General features: G+C 32.9%; 1 protein-coding gene and 1 long non-coding RNA gene across 6 annotated transcripts in view; both read right to left on the reverse strand.

Moving 5' to 3' along the window:
* Positions 1 to 546, reverse strand: part of LOC112904533 — an 11304-nt gene extending 10758 nt beyond the window's left edge. Inside the window, exon 1 of the long non-coding RNA XR_003231172.1 lies at positions 371 to 546. This is a non-coding gene — a long non-coding RNA (uncharacterized LOC112904533). The remainder of the gene's footprint in view (positions 1 to 370) is intronic.
* Positions 547 to 3585: 3039 nt separating this feature from the next.
* The window catches only part of LOC108735709 (ankyrin repeat and death domain-containing protein 1A-like), a 35068-nt gene continuing 21512 nt past the window's right edge, over positions 3586 to 17141 (reverse strand). For 2 of the 5 annotated variants that reach the window (XM_025974536.1, XM_025974539.1), the window contains 9 exons: positions 16934 to 17032; positions 16358 to 16561; positions 10840 to 11037; positions 7950 to 8048; positions 7704 to 7802; positions 7014 to 7208; positions 5301 to 5550; positions 4076 to 4204; positions 3586 to 3748 (listed from right to left, as the gene is read on the reverse strand). In XM_025974536.1, the coding sequence (XP_025830321.1) occupies positions 3663 to 3748; positions 4076 to 4204; positions 5301 to 5550; positions 7014 to 7208; positions 7704 to 7802; positions 7950 to 8048; positions 10840 to 11037; positions 16358 to 16561; positions 16934 to 17032 (1359 nt within the window). In that variant the 3' untranslated portion in view covers positions 3586 to 3662. The remainder of the gene's footprint in view (positions 3749 to 4075; positions 4205 to 5300; positions 5551 to 7013; positions 7209 to 7703; positions 7803 to 7949; positions 8049 to 10839; positions 11038 to 16357; positions 16562 to 16933; positions 17033 to 17141) is intronic. The other 3 variants (XM_025974537.1, XM_018467805.1, XM_025974545.1) reach the window with 3 other exon arrangements.

Consider the following 17141-nt stretch of genomic DNA (forward strand, 5'->3'; position numbering starts at 1 on the left):
ACTAGATAGTTTAGTTGATGTTACAAATTTAAATATAATATTTAAGAAACTTGAAATAATTTTTAATTAAATATGTCAAAATTGAGATTATTACAAGTTACCTAATAAATTCTACTGTTTCTACAGCAAATTCAGTCATTTACAATCGAAAATTGTAATTTTTCGTTGTAATAAAAATTTAATTTTCTCCGTGTAATGTAGGTATTTCTTTTAATGTTGGAGACACTTAGTCGTACCTAGGTATTAAATGTATTTTTGATCCTGAATACAAATATTTTGCAGTGGGTTAAATGAGATAAGAAAGGGCTTGTGTATGTACGTTTATGTAACCGTAAAATAAAAATAAAAAATTATCCTTTCTGCTACGTACCGAATAAATCAACTGGAACAGAATAATTGTTGTAGGTAACGATACACTTGTTTCGGTTTTAACCAAACAATATATTTCTAATTAATTTCGAAAAAACGCACAAACAATCTCGAGAATAAGCCGATTATCCTTCGACAAGCACGTTCACGGCCTACTTAGGAACTGAGAAGTACAGATACGGATGTGTTGACGGCGACGATACGAATGCGGAAACGCCCGAATTCCGTTGTAATTATTACGTGATGGTACGATGAATGTTAATATAGTTAAATGATTGTGGAAAATAAAAATAATAAATTTATGCAGATATAAAATTCGCAGTTATTTATAACTAGCTTTTCCCGGTGGCTTCGCTCGCAGAAATTAGTATTGCTTCTCCATAAAAACCTTTTAACTCCCAATTCACCCTTACAACGTTTTAATTTTATTTCAAATACAAAGGTAGCAACAACATTTCATCCTTAAGGGTTGATTTTTAAAAAGTGCCAAAACACATATTTGCTTAATTTCAAAAATGAGCAACGAGTACATCCGAATACAGATAAAATATACCCCTTGGAAACGTTGCAACCACTTTTCATTTGAATAATAATATCAATAGGAATAAAGAAACAAAAGAGTGGATGTAGGGAATAATCTAAATGAAAAGGACTTACTAGATAATTAGAGGGGAGTACAGAAGTCGAAATACGCGAAGGGGTTGAAACAATTTATGTGGGAGGTGTAGTAAGAAAATATATTAACGAAATATTTGAGGGAAGGGCAGAAAAGATATGGCGGTAATAAAGAGATTTAGAATGGGGGTGGAATGTAATAAAGGGATGTACTGGATGAAGGAAAAAATAATGTAATATATGTGGAAAAGGGATTAAGACGTGTAACAGATTTAGTATGAGGTAGCATAATAAACACTGCAGTGTTTTTGTTATGTTTTCTTTGAGGATGTATTATAGGTATAACGTGAAGGATAGGGAATGGGGAAACAATATAGATTGTAAATTTAAATAACCTTAGAAGTTTGAATAAAACATATTATATGAGAAAATCAGCTCTGGTAACATTTTATTTGAAAGATGTATACGTAGAATCAAATAATTGTCACAAACAATGGTAAAATTATTTAAACGTTCAATGGTGCACTCACTGGAAAACTTTTTATTAATACAGTATTAAAGGAGAATAATCAATCGCTTGTGCGGTTTCACTGAATTTAATGTTAAATCTGTAACATTATGTTTCGAGTCAAGGAAAGGGTTAGAAGCGTTCCAAATGGGGTGGACGATAAGGATACCAAGGATAGAGAAGGTTAGAAATGAAGAGGCATCAGGAAGAATATGAGAACAGAGGACATTTCAGCCATGAAGGTCTAGTCAGAGACATATTAGAAGCAGAAACAGGAATTAAGGGGGTAGAGGTAGACTTAGATTAAGATTACTTTTGCAAATAGTTGAGGGTTTGGGATGTTCTAGTTTTAGGGAAATATAAAGATTAGCTCAAGATAGGAAAGAATTGAGGTGCTTGTCCAACTAATCTAGGAACCGACGACCTTTTGATGATTATGTTTCAACCAAAGGGCCATTTACAAATAATAATTATACTAAATACTTCATATGTTACAAATTTAACATAAAATTCGGTGAACACTAACTGGATAAAATGAACAATTAGGAAAAATTCTTACCTTTGTTCTCTAGTGATTATATCTGTTTAGGATTTCTCCCCAAGAATGGCCGCCTAACGCTCCAATCAACCTTCATAAGAACTTTCTTCATTTGAATTGATAAACAGTGCGTACTTTGCACCTCTCAGCTTCAAAATACTCTGTGTACCTGCATATATAAACCAATTAAAATAGGTCATAAAATAACAAATTCAATAATTTTAAATTATTTTTTGAAGTGTCTGAGTTGAAAGCTTGATTTGATTAAATGGTGTTTTCATTTCAGTTGTCCAGTCTAATAAAATCTCAGGTCTTCGACTCCATCAAAAAACAATGAAGGCTACATTTTTTTAGGTCCTATGTTAATCAACAAAATATATTGAACAATATGCATATCTACAAATCGCTAACATGGTACTGCTACGATTTCTCTTAACCCAAAAATTAAGAATTCCAAACAATTTATTATTTTTAATAGCTGAAAAATTCATGGACTGAATCAAAAACCGCGAAGTAGTGATAAGCAAAGCAAGATGAAGACCAACATTGTTCCAGTCTTGGTATTGGTCTTGCTCTTGATTGTTCGATGTTAGCCTTACTCAAATACTACTAGCTTTGGTCTTGGTCTTGGTCTTGGTCTTACGTGTTAAGTCTTGGTCTTCCTCATTTAATCCGTACTGACACAATAATTGTCTTAAATGCACAAATTTTTTGTTATACATGCCAGCAAAGTCATGACATTTAAAGAAAATAGTGTCGATAATTGTAGAAGTTATAAAAACTCGAAAACTTGCCCTTCCTCTAATGCATAAACTGACCTTTCAGCGAACAAAANTTTATAATGCCGCATTGTTGTCGTTAAATAGAGTAAGCGTGACGCTATATAGAGTGTAATATTGTATAGAAAACAATGTAAACCAACCAAAGTCAAGCAATTTCGACGATTTAAGGAGTTTGTCGTTAAATCGAGTGACGTTATAAAGAGTTTATACTGTAATTTAGTCTACGTAACAATTAAAGGAAACCTATCATTAGAAGTATGTTTTTCCAATTTTCCATTAAAATATACCTTCTTGAACACAACATGATGTGTGACGATAATGTCCTTTAAACAACCCCGTCAATTATTTCATTCCCAAACTCACAAATAGGACCTTTAGTCATCCAGACGAAACACCGGCATTTTAACGATAACGTAACATAATAATTACAAGATAAAATTTAATTAATACGAGCACGCTGTATCACGACGTATATTTACAATTTTCCGAAGTTGAGCGATTTGCTTTCGGTTGAGGGAGATAATTAATAGACTTGTTGCGCTTTCTGGAGGCTATTGTGAGAAGTTTTGAAGAGGTACTTGGAAAATTGACAGTTTTCCACGAACAATATTGAAATTGCTAAGTAAATAAATCAACTACAATACTAAGGAGCGCGATATTTTTATCTTCCAGGTAATTTAAAGAAATATCAAATTAAAAAAAATGTGTCGCTAAAAAATAATTTATAATAATGAGAAGAGCGTTATTTTTTTAAAAAAAGAGGACAGTTAAAATCATCATTTATTCACAAGATATGTAATATTCATAAGAAACAAATGCTTATTATAATTATTATTAAAAAAATTGACATTCAAGTAACATTGCAACCAGAACAAGTCTTCTTTTTTCCTCTTTGTCGTTCTTCATTTTCCAAGTCAAGTTTCCTTCTCAGAGCGTCTAGAAACACATTACAAAACTCAACTAGTTGAAATTAAATATTAATGTGAAAATTCATTTTCAATTTTCCATCCACTACAAATTACTTCAGGTTAATGATGGAAAACTTTCCCGCCGGGAATCGAACCCGGGACATTGGCTTTACACACCAATGCTCTGACCACTCTGCTACGAATTTTCCCTCATTAATCTGAGGTAGTTTGTAGTGGATGGAAAATTGAAAATGAATTTTCACATTAATATTTCATATTAACCGCTATTAACAATTAAAAATGTAATTGAAATTACTCTAATAACGTTCAAAACAGACACACGTATGTAAGTTACCTGCTACAGATCTTTTATCGATCGCAATTAGACTATCATAAAGTTCTTTGATAGGGTTTGCATCGGGGGCCAAACCGTGGGTCCAAATTAAAAGCATTCGAAATCCATGTTCCTTGTAGCTGGATGGACCTTTAATACGGTCATTGTCAGTAATTTTTTTTATTAGTTATCGATTTATAAAAACTATAAAACTCTCTAAACTGAATAACAATTGATGTACTTGTTATTTTTATAGATAGATAAGAATGTCTATTTGCTTAATGTTGAAAAATAAAATGTACCTATAGGTAGCGATGCAATGGAAGTGTCATAACGGAAACAGAAGTAAATAGTTACCGCGGAAGCGGAAACGGTAGCGGATGCGGAAGTGTAATGATATTAGGTGACTCTTTGATAAAGTGGTCGTGCGCCCTTTTCGCGAATACTTTGTAACAAATTTTGCATTTAGCATTTGCATCGTTAATATTACTATTTGGCTTCAAATTTGCACTTTTAGCTTAAAATTTACACCACCGAACAAACACTATACAAAATAAATAAACGTTATAACTATGAGTATTTTCGAAATGAAGTTATTAGGATAATTGGCTAAGAGGAAGCTGAAAGTCCTGGACGTTTTTAGATTAAAATACGACAATAATAAGATTTAGGGCCTATACTATAATAAAGTTATTTGCACAGGGACAATATTATTATTAGCAAAAATTTTCCGGCTATAACGCTGCATTGACACTAATATTTCATAAACACAAACGGTTGATAGTAATACGCTCACAATGTTACAGAGGGGTTGCTGATGCTGATGCATGTACCTGTACAACATGCAGCTTTGCAAAGATTAATTCCATTTATATTTCGTTTAGAAATAGCCAAGATTAGCCAACAGATAAAAGTAATAAATTTTTACTTGTTTCATTTTTCCGATACATTGATTTTCAAAAAGATGAAAAATAATATTTTGTTAAGTTCCGATAAGCTTCCGCTATAAGAATGCGGAACTAGATGCAGAAGCGGATGTGAAAATGTATGCGGAACTTTGGCAATTACGGAAGCGGAAGGAGAGGTCTCTTGCAATACTACCTATAGATACAAATACACGTTTTGTATGTCCATTTTATGGATTTTGTTGTGACCATTAAATGAATATTTAGCCTTTGTGTTAATTTAGTTTAGGTAGGTATCTAATGTTTATTAGACGTATTAAAATTTCCAAGTTCATACTAACTGTCACCTGTGTATTGATGTTCAATGGCTCGTACATGCTCTTCCGTAAAAGCCCAATGATAAGCTAATTTTTTCCAATCGCCTGGTTGCAATTGTTTGTAGGCCAGTTTAAAAATAACGTCTTTTAACCTTTCGCTGTTCCATTTGCGTCCATCGTCCCTCGAAGGATTCCTTAACTTTTTCCTAACGCTTAGTACAGGTTTCAAGCCTCCACCTTCGTTTTCCTTTTTGATCGGTTTATTGGTCTGCTCCTAATTTAAGATACAGGTACATTAGAAAGGAATTGATCCAGGCAAATGGAGCAAGGTGATCAAAAGCAAGGTCAAGACCATTAAACATAATCATCTATTTCCCGATTTTGGTTTTTGAATCAGTACTATGGTTCGTTTTGATGAGAATATTAGCCTCGGTTATAATTTTTATATGTAGCGGAGTTTATTTTGGACTAGAAATTTTCTATACTAAAATACTGGTATGCAAGGGAAGAAAAAGTAGGGAAAGAGCGAATATAAAGACAGGAGATGAAAAATTAGAACAAGTGGCTGATATATCTGGAAAGTCAGATAAGTCAGGGCGGAAGGAGTAGTAGGGATATAAAGCAGAGGATAGCGCAGGGTCGAGTCGCTTTCAATAAAAAGAAGTCATTTCTATGCTCACGAACGGTTAATTTAGAAATTCGAAAAAGATTGTTAAATGTGTATGTTTAGAGTGCGGCGTTGTACGGGTGCGAAACATGGACAGTGGGCGCTGCGAAAAAGAAATGTTTAGAAGCATTCGAAATGTGGTGTTATAGGCAAACGATGAGGATGCCGTGGATAGAGAAGATTAGAAATAAAGAGGTATTAGAAAGAATAGGAGAAGAGAGGATTCTATGGAAGTCAATAAGAAATAGGCGAGATATGTTGATAGGACATCTTCTCAGGCATGAAGGTCTAGTCAGAAACATATTAGAGGCAGAAACAGGAGTTAAGAGGGGTAGAGGTAGACCTAGATTAGATTACTGTTCGCAAATATTTAAGGATGTGGGTTGTTCTAGTTTTAGGGAAATGCGAAGTTTAGGTCAAGATAGGAAAAAGTGGAGGTACGTGTCCAATCAGTCTTATGACTGACGACCTTATGATGATTATGTGAACAGTTTCGGACCCAGGATGGATGCCGTGAAATTAGAGGCAGTATTTTCTCAAAATGTTGATTTTAATGGAGCAAATGAAACTCGATATAAAACACTATATACAGATTTTATTTACAAATGAATTATTATTAGATATGAAATAACGGATTACAACCACAGGCACAATGAAGAAAATTTGATTTAAGAACGCAAGTTAACAAGAAGAACAACAAAATGTAAATAACTCTAAATTATGTGACAAAATCAAAAATTGTTCTAGTGCCACCCAATGGTGGATTATCCATAAGGTAAAGTAGGCATATGCCTAGGGGCGCAAGGTTAAACAGGGGCGCGCGCGGAAGTTTTCAAAACTAAAAAAAAAGGGAAGTATATATATTTCGAATATAAAGGGGGGGGGATGGTCAATTTTAATCTATTTTCCCAAATAACTTTAAAAAGGGATATTAATAGGTTGTCGTAAACCTAATTACGTAACGACTTTTGTAGATTAATGAAAGGATAACATTGATACATTGCCTTCAAGATGCATGTAACTTGGGTGTAACTATAGGGTGTTGATGAGAAAATATAATCAGTACTCACATGAGGTAGGTAATCAAGTCGGGCAGTTTTAATAATCATGTCAACGATGGCAGTGAAACTACCCCTTGCTGCTATGTACAGCGGCGTTCTACCGCCTTGTTCCCTTTGTTCTATATTAGCACCGGAGGCTAAAAGCAAACGGCATATTTCCGTTCTGCCCATTTCCGCTGCAATATGAATAGGAGACTGCAAACGCTGAAACAATTGCATCGTTTTGACCCTATAACAGCAGGGAATTCAAAATTTCATAAGGAATCTTTCTAGATTTCGAATTTTTCGAAAGAATATCGGATAAAAATTCCAGAGGACAAATTAATAATCTCCTTTCTAAAGGGGTGCGCGCTTTAAAACAGGGTAACAAATCTTACTCTTGTAGTATGTTTACAAAAAGCATCACTATTGAGAATTTAAAATTTCATGAACAGCATTCTTCAGTACAAATTAAGTATAAATCAGTAAATTAAACGAATGATATACACTTCAACATTGATATTAAAACATGCTTAGCAATATGATTAATTATAATTTTGTAATTCCCATAAAAACACAAAAGAGGTGGAGATTAAAACCAAAAAACTGTTCAGACGTAAGCGCCTCGTTATTATATTTTAATTTATTTGAATTGTTTACTGTGATTACTTTTTTCAAGTGTACTTGTTGAAATGATAACGAATTCGAAAACAATCTTACCGCATTAAGTGCATTTAAATCAGCTCCTTTACTGATAAGAATTTCTACTGTGTCGATTTCATTTGATTGACATGCTAGATGTAAAGCTGTATTGCCCGCCTGTAATAGAAAACACGTTACCTGTAGCGAATCGGCATGAAAATTCGAACTATGGACTGCAGTAAAATCAATTCGCAATTCAATAAGTGCCTGATAGTTTTATCAAAATAGTTTTAAAACTGTACGAGTAGTTACATACGTACATACCTTGTTTGGCTTATTAATTGATGATCCATGTTGTAGCAAAGAATCTAAGATGCCTTTGCTTCCTAGACTGCAAGCAATATGTTGAGGTGTAAACCCTTTCTGAAAAATAGTCCCTAGAGTCTAAAGTTAAGATTTAATAATTGTAATTTGAAATTTATACTTTGCAAAAAAATAATGGAGTAGATGAACATGTGAAAGATATAGGGAATAGGAGAAAGAAATCTGAAAGACAGTTGGAAAAAAACTATGTTCTTATTGGAACCATTGGAATTATATAGCATGTTATTGTACAGAAATATGGTGGTTGGAAAAAAGAAAAAAATTAAAAGCATTCAGGAGTAGTGAGTAGACCAAGACTAGAGCTAAGACTGAAGGAACGAGACCAAAACCAAAGCCAAGACCGAATATGTAAAACCAAGACCAAATGAAAAAAGAGTAAAGTGTATGGACAGAGTTGGAAAGTTTGACTAAAGACATTGATATGCAAAAAAAAAGACAAAAAACGAGAAACTTGGAATTCGCACAGGAATAGATATAAGAAAATATGGAAGGTTGTGTAAATTGGAACCAAGGACACTCGAAAACTAACTAGAAACTAACAGAAAATGATGCAAAAAAGGGGAAATTCAATTAGAAGGAAATGATGGTCTAAATAGGATCACAGGAATATTAATGAGGAGGAAAATAGCAGAAAGGCGAGAAGAATTAAAATATTCAGTTTGTAAAATTTATATGTAGCTAAATGTAATTGTAAATGCACCTTGTATATATAAAACACAATGTTTTTAAAAAAGCTGTCTATCTACTTTTACATGAATGTACAATGGCTGTGTGAATGTTATTTCAAAGGAAGAATCCTGGACACGTTACAAACAGACATCGACACCATATCGCTACGAACATTTGAATTAGACTTAAAATTTGTTTTGGATAATAAATTACACTCAAATTTTAGAACATGTCAAATCTGATTAGTTCGGTTACGAATTTTTATCCCTTTTACTAAACCAATGAACTTTTCACATACTGAAACCTAAAACTATTTGAAAACAAACCTAAATACAAAATTAATCTGCAAATTTTATTATAAGTTGTATACTATTTGTTTACTTGTATATCTTATCATGTTTATTAATAAAATAAAAGCGTTGATTTCACTAATTTAATTTAAAAGGATCAAGGAGCGCCTTCTGTGTGAACAAAATTTGATAACAATTGGTTTCGTATCAGTGTATTTCGCAAATCATAATGACAATAAAAATACTGTATCTATGAAAAAAATATCAATTCAAAACGATACAATGGTAATCTAATCCAATCCTAAGTTTTCATTGTTTTACATACCACGTCAACACTTACCCTCTCATCGCGGTAATTATCTTTGATAGTACTAATATGTTTTACAATTTTTTCATTAAGAGAGCACCGAATACCACAGATATAATCTATACATATAGAAATGGAATGCTGCATGTGTTACTAAGCGCAAAACTCGAGAACGCCTAGGCCAATTTCGATAATCTTTTTCCGAGGAAGGTTCTTATTAAGAGAAAAAAAAAAATATGTAAAAACCAAATTAAACTGTTCCTAGCTGTCAATTCTAGGGAATTGCCAAGTGTATGACGGAGCATCACTCGAGCACGTCTCAACCGATTTGACTGATTTATTTTTTGTTGTGTTTATAATTAACAGGACAAATATAAGAACAAAGGCTTTCACGGCCGGAATCCATAGTAAAATTAAGATTCTGGCTATAGGGCCGTGGTCTAAGTGATCTATTCCATCCAGACGTTTCGTCAGCTACTGCGGCTGACATCCTCAGTGGTGGTGCTGCGTTGACAACGTGAACGTAGATTATATCTCGAAGTCTCGACAGCGACTGGGACTGAGAATAGTTCACTTAGGCCACGGCCCTACAGCCCGAATCTTCATTCTACTAACAGGACAGAGACTGTGTGAAACAAAATTTTGAGAAAATGCACAGGAAAATCCGAAAATTTGGAAAGTACTTTTATATGAAAAATGTTATAAATTTTGACATTTTTGTTTTAGGTGATATTTACATGAAACTTGATAAACTTCAAACATCTATTTCAGCATTTTAAAAAATTCGACCTCTGAAAGGGAGTGGAAAGGGGTTGTATCGTTTATATGCTACATATTTCATTTATAGTCAGATTTTATTGAAGCTTGGCTTTAATGCTGTTTCATATAAAATTACTGATGTACATACCTATTTCAGCATTGTAAGATATTCAACCTCTACAGGAAGCTGAAAGGGGTTTGCCAAGATTGCATGAAATATTTTTGTTATTGGTCAGATTTACTTGAAACCTGGTTAAAAAATTCAAACTCTGATGGAGGGTTGGTAAAAAGGAGTTGCAATGTTTGAATGGGACATATATTATTTGTGGTCAGATTTACTTGAAACTTGGTCATAATGCTCTCTCATTTAATTTATGAAATACCTATCTCCGCATTTTAAAAAATTCAACCTCCAAGGGGGGGGGGGGTATAAACGGGCTTGCAATTTTTGCTTGGGGCATATTTTATTTTTGCTCGAATTTACTTGAAACTTGGTATTTATGCTTTTTGATACAAATGAAAAGATGTTGCAACGTTTCCATTGGGTATATTTTCTGTATGGTCTAATTTACTCAAAGGTTGCTCTTAATACTCATGGCTGAAATTAATCAAATACGTACTTTAACAATTCTTAAAAATCAACCCTTAAAGATGCAATGTTGTTGCTACGTTTGTGTTTGAAATCTATGATGGTGACATTTGTAGGGGTGAATTATGAGTTAATAGGTTTTATGGAGAAACAATATTAATTTCTGGGAGCGAAGGCGCAGGGAAAAGCCAGTGTATAATAAAAATATATTCTTACAGAATTTTCAGCATCCGGATCAGATCCTTGGTCCAGAAGTAATTGGACAATTTCAGTTTGTTGTTGCTGAGCGGCTAAATGAAGCGGTGTGTTCCCTTCTGCATCTCTGGCTTCTAAATTCGCCTCATGTGCTAAAACTAATTTTGCCACCTCGACATGCCCCTTTTCACAAGCGACATGCAAAGGAGTTCTTTGGTCCTAGAAATTTAATCAAGTCATACCACCCACTCATGAAGATACGCAATAAAAAAGGATTTGAAAACCCCATGATGTTTATTTAAGGCAATGTTGAATTATCTTTTAATCCGTTGTGCCCTATTTTAATTTGCAAACAATGGTGACAAGTTAATTAAAAGTACCTTTTTTATAGTTTCCGCTAATTATTAACTTTAACAGTCGTTTATATACGTATTGAAATACACAAAGATCAAAAGCAACCTGCAGTTGTTCGACTTCTTTAGACAGTCGCTTCTTCGTTGAAGTTAGTTTGTAAGCATTAGTTAATTAAAATAACGCTTCAGGCTATTAATAAATAATGAGCAATCTAGGTAAAAAACAAGAAACATCCTCACAAAACAAATAGAGAAAATAGTAAACTCAAGCTAATGTTTTCGTTTAAGAGTCTGCCTTTTATCCTTTAGACAAATAGACGTTGTAATAAACAAGGCTAAGTTCAAAATTCAATTTTTAATCAAAATAGATAAGTTTACTAATTTCTCATTTCTATAGTTGTGATCAGAGATAGAAAATGAAAACTACCTATTTTTACCTTTCTTTTCAGAAAAGCATTTTGTTTTAGATTTATAATGTTTTTCCAAACGTATTTTTTATTTCTAAAATACGAAATACATTTTTAACGTTAAAAGTTTTGCTAGTAAAACCGATCAAACATTAAATAATGAATAAAAGTTGCTCCCATTGGCCATTGAAGATATCAAAAGCTTAAAAAGGAGACAAAGAGACATTCCATGAATGCCTTCTAATTCTTTAACTGAAGAGAGCCCAAAAAATTTTAAACTCCTTGGAAATGGATAATCTAAAATAATTAATCGATATTGTTTTCCAGATTCAATATCATGGTCTATGAAGTTCCAAATTGATATCAGCACCTGCCAAATCACCACTTATAGTACCTTTAGCAAGGAACTATGAAATTCTACGAATTAGGAAAAAAACAACCCTCAAAACAATATCGAATTGATATACGCCATCCGTGTAAAACAAAAGTACAAGATATTGTGGTGTGCTAATAAATTAATATAATCCAAAATTCTTAGAAAATTAGATGAACCCAAAGCTAAAGAAACTATGGATTCCATTTCTTTATATGTAATAAACTAAAAGTGATCGGATTATTTGATATAACGTTATCGTTCGTCTATTAATTGCACATGCTATAGTTGTGATGTTGATTTTATTAAGATTATGTGAATCAATATTTTAGTCACAATATTAGTACCATCAATACTGAACATTAATTTAACAAACAATAATTGTACCTACAGACAAAAAAATAAATAATTATAAATAATTCAGAAAAAATTTGAACAGCACTGTTTTGTAAAGATAAAACAAGTAATGGTTAAATAATTAAAATTACAGCCACATGATGACAATTGAAATTAAGTATTACGTTGATAATATAAAAAAATGTATTAAACACGTTAAAAAAAAAAAACGCGACAAGGCCATAAACATCCAGTGTGTATTTACAGTTGCTAGGTTATTAGTTATTATCATTAAGTAACAAGCTACATTATCTAGTTTTGAACTGTATTTTTAAATTTTAATTTATCATAAATATTACACTAGTTGTTACATTTAAGAATAGTATAAACTAAAAACTACGTAATATGCTTTGTTCATTAAATCAACTAACAAATAACGTACCAATTTTGAGATAGGTATACACCGTATTTATGGCCTTATCGGATTTTTTGTAAAAAATTTTTTTGAACCTTTATCAACTTTATACTTGATGTAATATCTACCGTCACCACGTGGATGTGTTTTAATCGCATAACTATTATACTGTTTTATCTTTATAACTGGGCTCTTCAAACATTACCTTTAATTATTTATTATTTTAATTGCTGTTTCTTAATGTTAATAATAGAGTAGTGGCGTGAGTTATAGGGGCTGTAGGAATTGTAGTGCCCCCCCCTCCTCCCGTCTGGACATTTATTATCCTTGAATACATGCACGAAACTAGAAAACATCGAACTGATTATAGGGAAGTTACACTTACCACAACGTCAGGTAATCTAACCTACAGGATTCTTACAACCAATTATACCAATTCATTCCGTCCAACACATATTACAACAACATCTCAATTACGCCAATTCCTACAGGAATCAATAACCTACAATCCATGTTCACTAAAAGAGCTTATGGTAAAGGTCTAGAAGGGGTGGGGGGGGGGCAAAGACGAGGTCTCCCCACCACTGAACCATAAAAGGTTCGTGGCGGTCTCACACCCATAAAAAGTTATGGGGGTTCAATGTTAATAAATATGCCAATTTTTATACATTTTTAGGCATGTAAATATTTATATAGTCATTCTTAAACAATATTCAAAGGTAAAACTAATGAAAAATACATAAAAATATTGAGAAAGTTGTATAAAACATTATTTAAATATGTTTATCAAGGTTAGGTTAGGTTAGGATATCGGGTTTTGTTCAAGTGACCACCCTCTTTCGATCCCCCACCTCCACCGGCTTGAATCTATTTTTTTTATTGAATTTTATTTGAATTATAGTGTATCAAAATTGTCAAAATAATCAACTTTCAACCCCTTTAACTTTTTATTGGGGTGAGACCGCCGCCAATTTCTTATGGGGTTCTACTCAGGTGATCACCCTCTTTCGATCCCCCTGGGAAGCCATCATCTAACCCACATAACATTTTATGGGGGTGAGACCGCCACGAACTCCTCTTTCGATACTAACCACTACCACCCCGAAGGGAGTGGGGACCATCATCTAGACCGAGCTTATTGATAACAACAACCCTACATCAACAACAATCATAACCTACACTCCTCAAAGAATAACACGAAAACCAAAAAAAGAGATCCTCTACCCTCCCACCAAACTTCTGGAAATCACTCCAGACCTGAGGGAGAGAGGTTTTAGTCGGTAGGTCGAAGGACAACTTCCTCGGGAATCCAACACTACCCAGTCGTACGGACGGCTGGGTGTCTTTTGAAAATTTCCCCTCTTACACGGAAACATAAAAAAAAAAACATTGTGGACTATTATCTCGCAGCCATCAAATCTCGCTCGTTATAATCGGGTTATAAAAAAAAAATATAAAATAGGCTAGACATAGGCCCGTCGGTGGATATATTTAGTCACTAAAGTAAAATCTGGAAAAGCATAAACTAAAATTTAAGGAAAGTTGAAGTGTTTATGTCGCTAATCTAAAGTATTTACAATACTTATGTGAAAGTGAAATAAAAAGAAGAAATGCCGACAAAGAAATATGTAATTTCTAATTTTCGGTAAACATTTTGCTTTATCTGTAGTCGTTTTTCGTTTTTGAATAGCATAAACTGAAGTTTAATGAAAGTTGTTGTGTCACTAGCCCGAAGTATTTATATTAGAATACTTATACGACAGTAAACAAATTAAAAAAAAATATCTATAAAGGAATGTGTAATTTCTAATGGTCCGTAAACATTTTGCTTTATCAATAGATTCTGGTATATTTTATTTCTCCAGTAATTTTTTTTATTAATTTCTATTTCTTAAAACTTCCCTGAGGATCAGCCTGTCATGCCGCACAAAAATAATAGCAAACATGTTTATCTCCTTTTGGCAATTAGAACTCGTGAAATTCACCTCATTCCAAATATATAAAAAAAGCTTTGAAAAACTCCATAGTAAAACCTCTTTATTCGCGGGGTATTCCATAAATATGCCGCGAATACAGAAACCGTGGATATGGAATGGTAATTAGTATGGAATCATAAGGGATACGTTCTAAGATTCCAAAATGAAACCAATATGTATCAAAATAAAATCAATGTATTGATAAATTCGCAATTAAAATTAATCGTTATAATCAGCTTTAGTCAAGAGTTTAAAAAATTTAGCGATTTTTTCTTGTTTTGAATTTTGAAATTAGTCCACTCAGTTACATCTTTTATAACAGCCGCTTCGGCACGTACCAACAGTACATACTCAAAAGATGCCGATACATTAAGGGGATTCAGTAGTACACGCGCCGTAGAGTAAAAACATGCTTATCGGTTCTAGATATCATGAGTTTAATATTCGGAACAGAGGTTTGAAATTTTATAGTAAGATAGATAAAGCTTTATTCTAAAGCTTATCGAAGGCCATTTTTTAATTTCTATTGAAAATACATGTCCTACAAGTAGCATCAATTTTAACCACTTGTAAAAGCTTTTAGTGACCATTTTAATGAAAACCAAAAACATACCGAGCTAGTGTGAACCTTTGTCTGTTACCATACAAAAAATTAGATATTTATCACATAGCGTTAAATCACAATGTTTAGAATAGAAACCCGTTTTCGGAAAAATTCACACTAGGCACGAGCGGTCTACTGCGGTCAATCCCCTTAATAAATGACATCGAATCCTTTTCTGTTTACCGATTGCAACCGCTAATAATGAATGTTTTAACCGCGAATGCAGGAACTGGATTGCAATTTTTTCACCCGCGAGTAATGAACACGCGAATAAGGAAACCGTGAATAAGAAACTTTTACTGTACCAATTTTCGTTCTTTAAATGTGTTTATTTTCTAGGTAAATATTAAAAAGTGTTATTATTATTTTTTTGGTATGAAACAGCCCTGCTAGATCCTTGTAGATTCTGGTAGTTCTTGCATTCTTCTGTAAGGACTTCTAGGGTACAATTATTTTTATTATACGTAATTGATACGTTGATGTATTGTCTATACTTATGTGCATTGCATGTTACGGATGTGTTATGGTTTCAAACCAGGAATAGTACTAATGCACGCTGCAAAAGTGTAGTACACCTCAACGTCATAGTGTACTTGTGGGGAAAGTTGGTGTACTCAAAGGTGTACTCTACACTACACCAACACAAAATCTATAGCATATGTGACGCATGAAAACTAAAATTGTAGTTGTAACGAACCCTTAGTTGGTTCATATATGAATTTTATGTTTTCTTTTGGTGTCTGATTACTCCACTAACTTTTTTACGTACACTATTACGGTGAGATATACCACACTCCGTCGTCCGAAACCATAACATATCCATAATATGCAATACACTTAGATATAATACAACAAAACATATGCCTATGTGTATCCTTGAACGTATTCAATACATACAACAGGTATAATTGGAAATCCTTAAGGAAGAATGTAATTAACTTCAAGGGATCATAGCGTCAATTGAGACTTTTGATCAACATATCGAGAACTACCATACTCCAAAGTTCCAAAAAGTCTACCCGAGGGTCATTTTCCATAAGGATCTAACGCGGTCTTTTGGTATGAAATGAACTACCTTGTTCCGTTTGTCCACAGTGGCCCCAACATCTAAAAGTTTCTTGACAACTTCTAAATGGCCTCCAACAGCTGCATGATGTAATGCTGTTTGACCCTCAACATCTCCACAATCTACCCGAATATCTTCCAATGTGTCCAAAAGATAATTTACAATTTCGAGTTTATTATTTTTAGCAGCGCATATTAGTAACGTGTAATTTTTCTAAAAACAACAAACCTAATCTCAACTCACATAAATCATTCATCTGTTTTTCTTTTATTTCAGTTTAAATTACTTTAGACATTTACCACAAAAGAAATGCTTTTTTTACGAAACTGAAATATAATGTATTTTTGTTGTCTATTTTCTAGTTTTATTTTCTTTGAAGATACGATGTAATCAAAATTAATTGACTTTTAAAAACGTTTTCGTGTAAAACTGAAGGGTGTTTATGATGAATATTTAATAAACTGACTTGTCAGGAAGAAAGAATCTTTGTTATTTTGGACTAGGACAAAATGTCAAGCTATTCCAATAATTGAAATAATTTTTATTGTATACATAAAAGAAGTTTCTGTTTGAATAATTTAATACCTTGTTAGTAGCATTTGAGTTAGCACCAGCATTTATTAGTAATTGTACAGCATTTCTATGTCCATGCCATGCTGCCATTAGTAAGGGCCTCATTCCATACTGAAAATGCATTAAAAATAAATAATATTTCCAATAAATTTTGAAAATATATTTTAATAGTTTAATTAATATACATAATACGTCTTAACGATCGTAAACATTTTGCTTT

The sequence above is a fragment of the Agrilus planipennis genome, unplaced genomic scaffold (genome assembly GCF_000699045.2).
Source record: "Agrilus planipennis isolate EAB-ADULT unplaced genomic scaffold, Apla_2.0 scaffold86, whole genome shotgun sequence".
NCBI lineage: Eukaryota > Metazoa > Arthropoda > Insecta > Coleoptera > Buprestidae > Agrilus > Agrilus planipennis.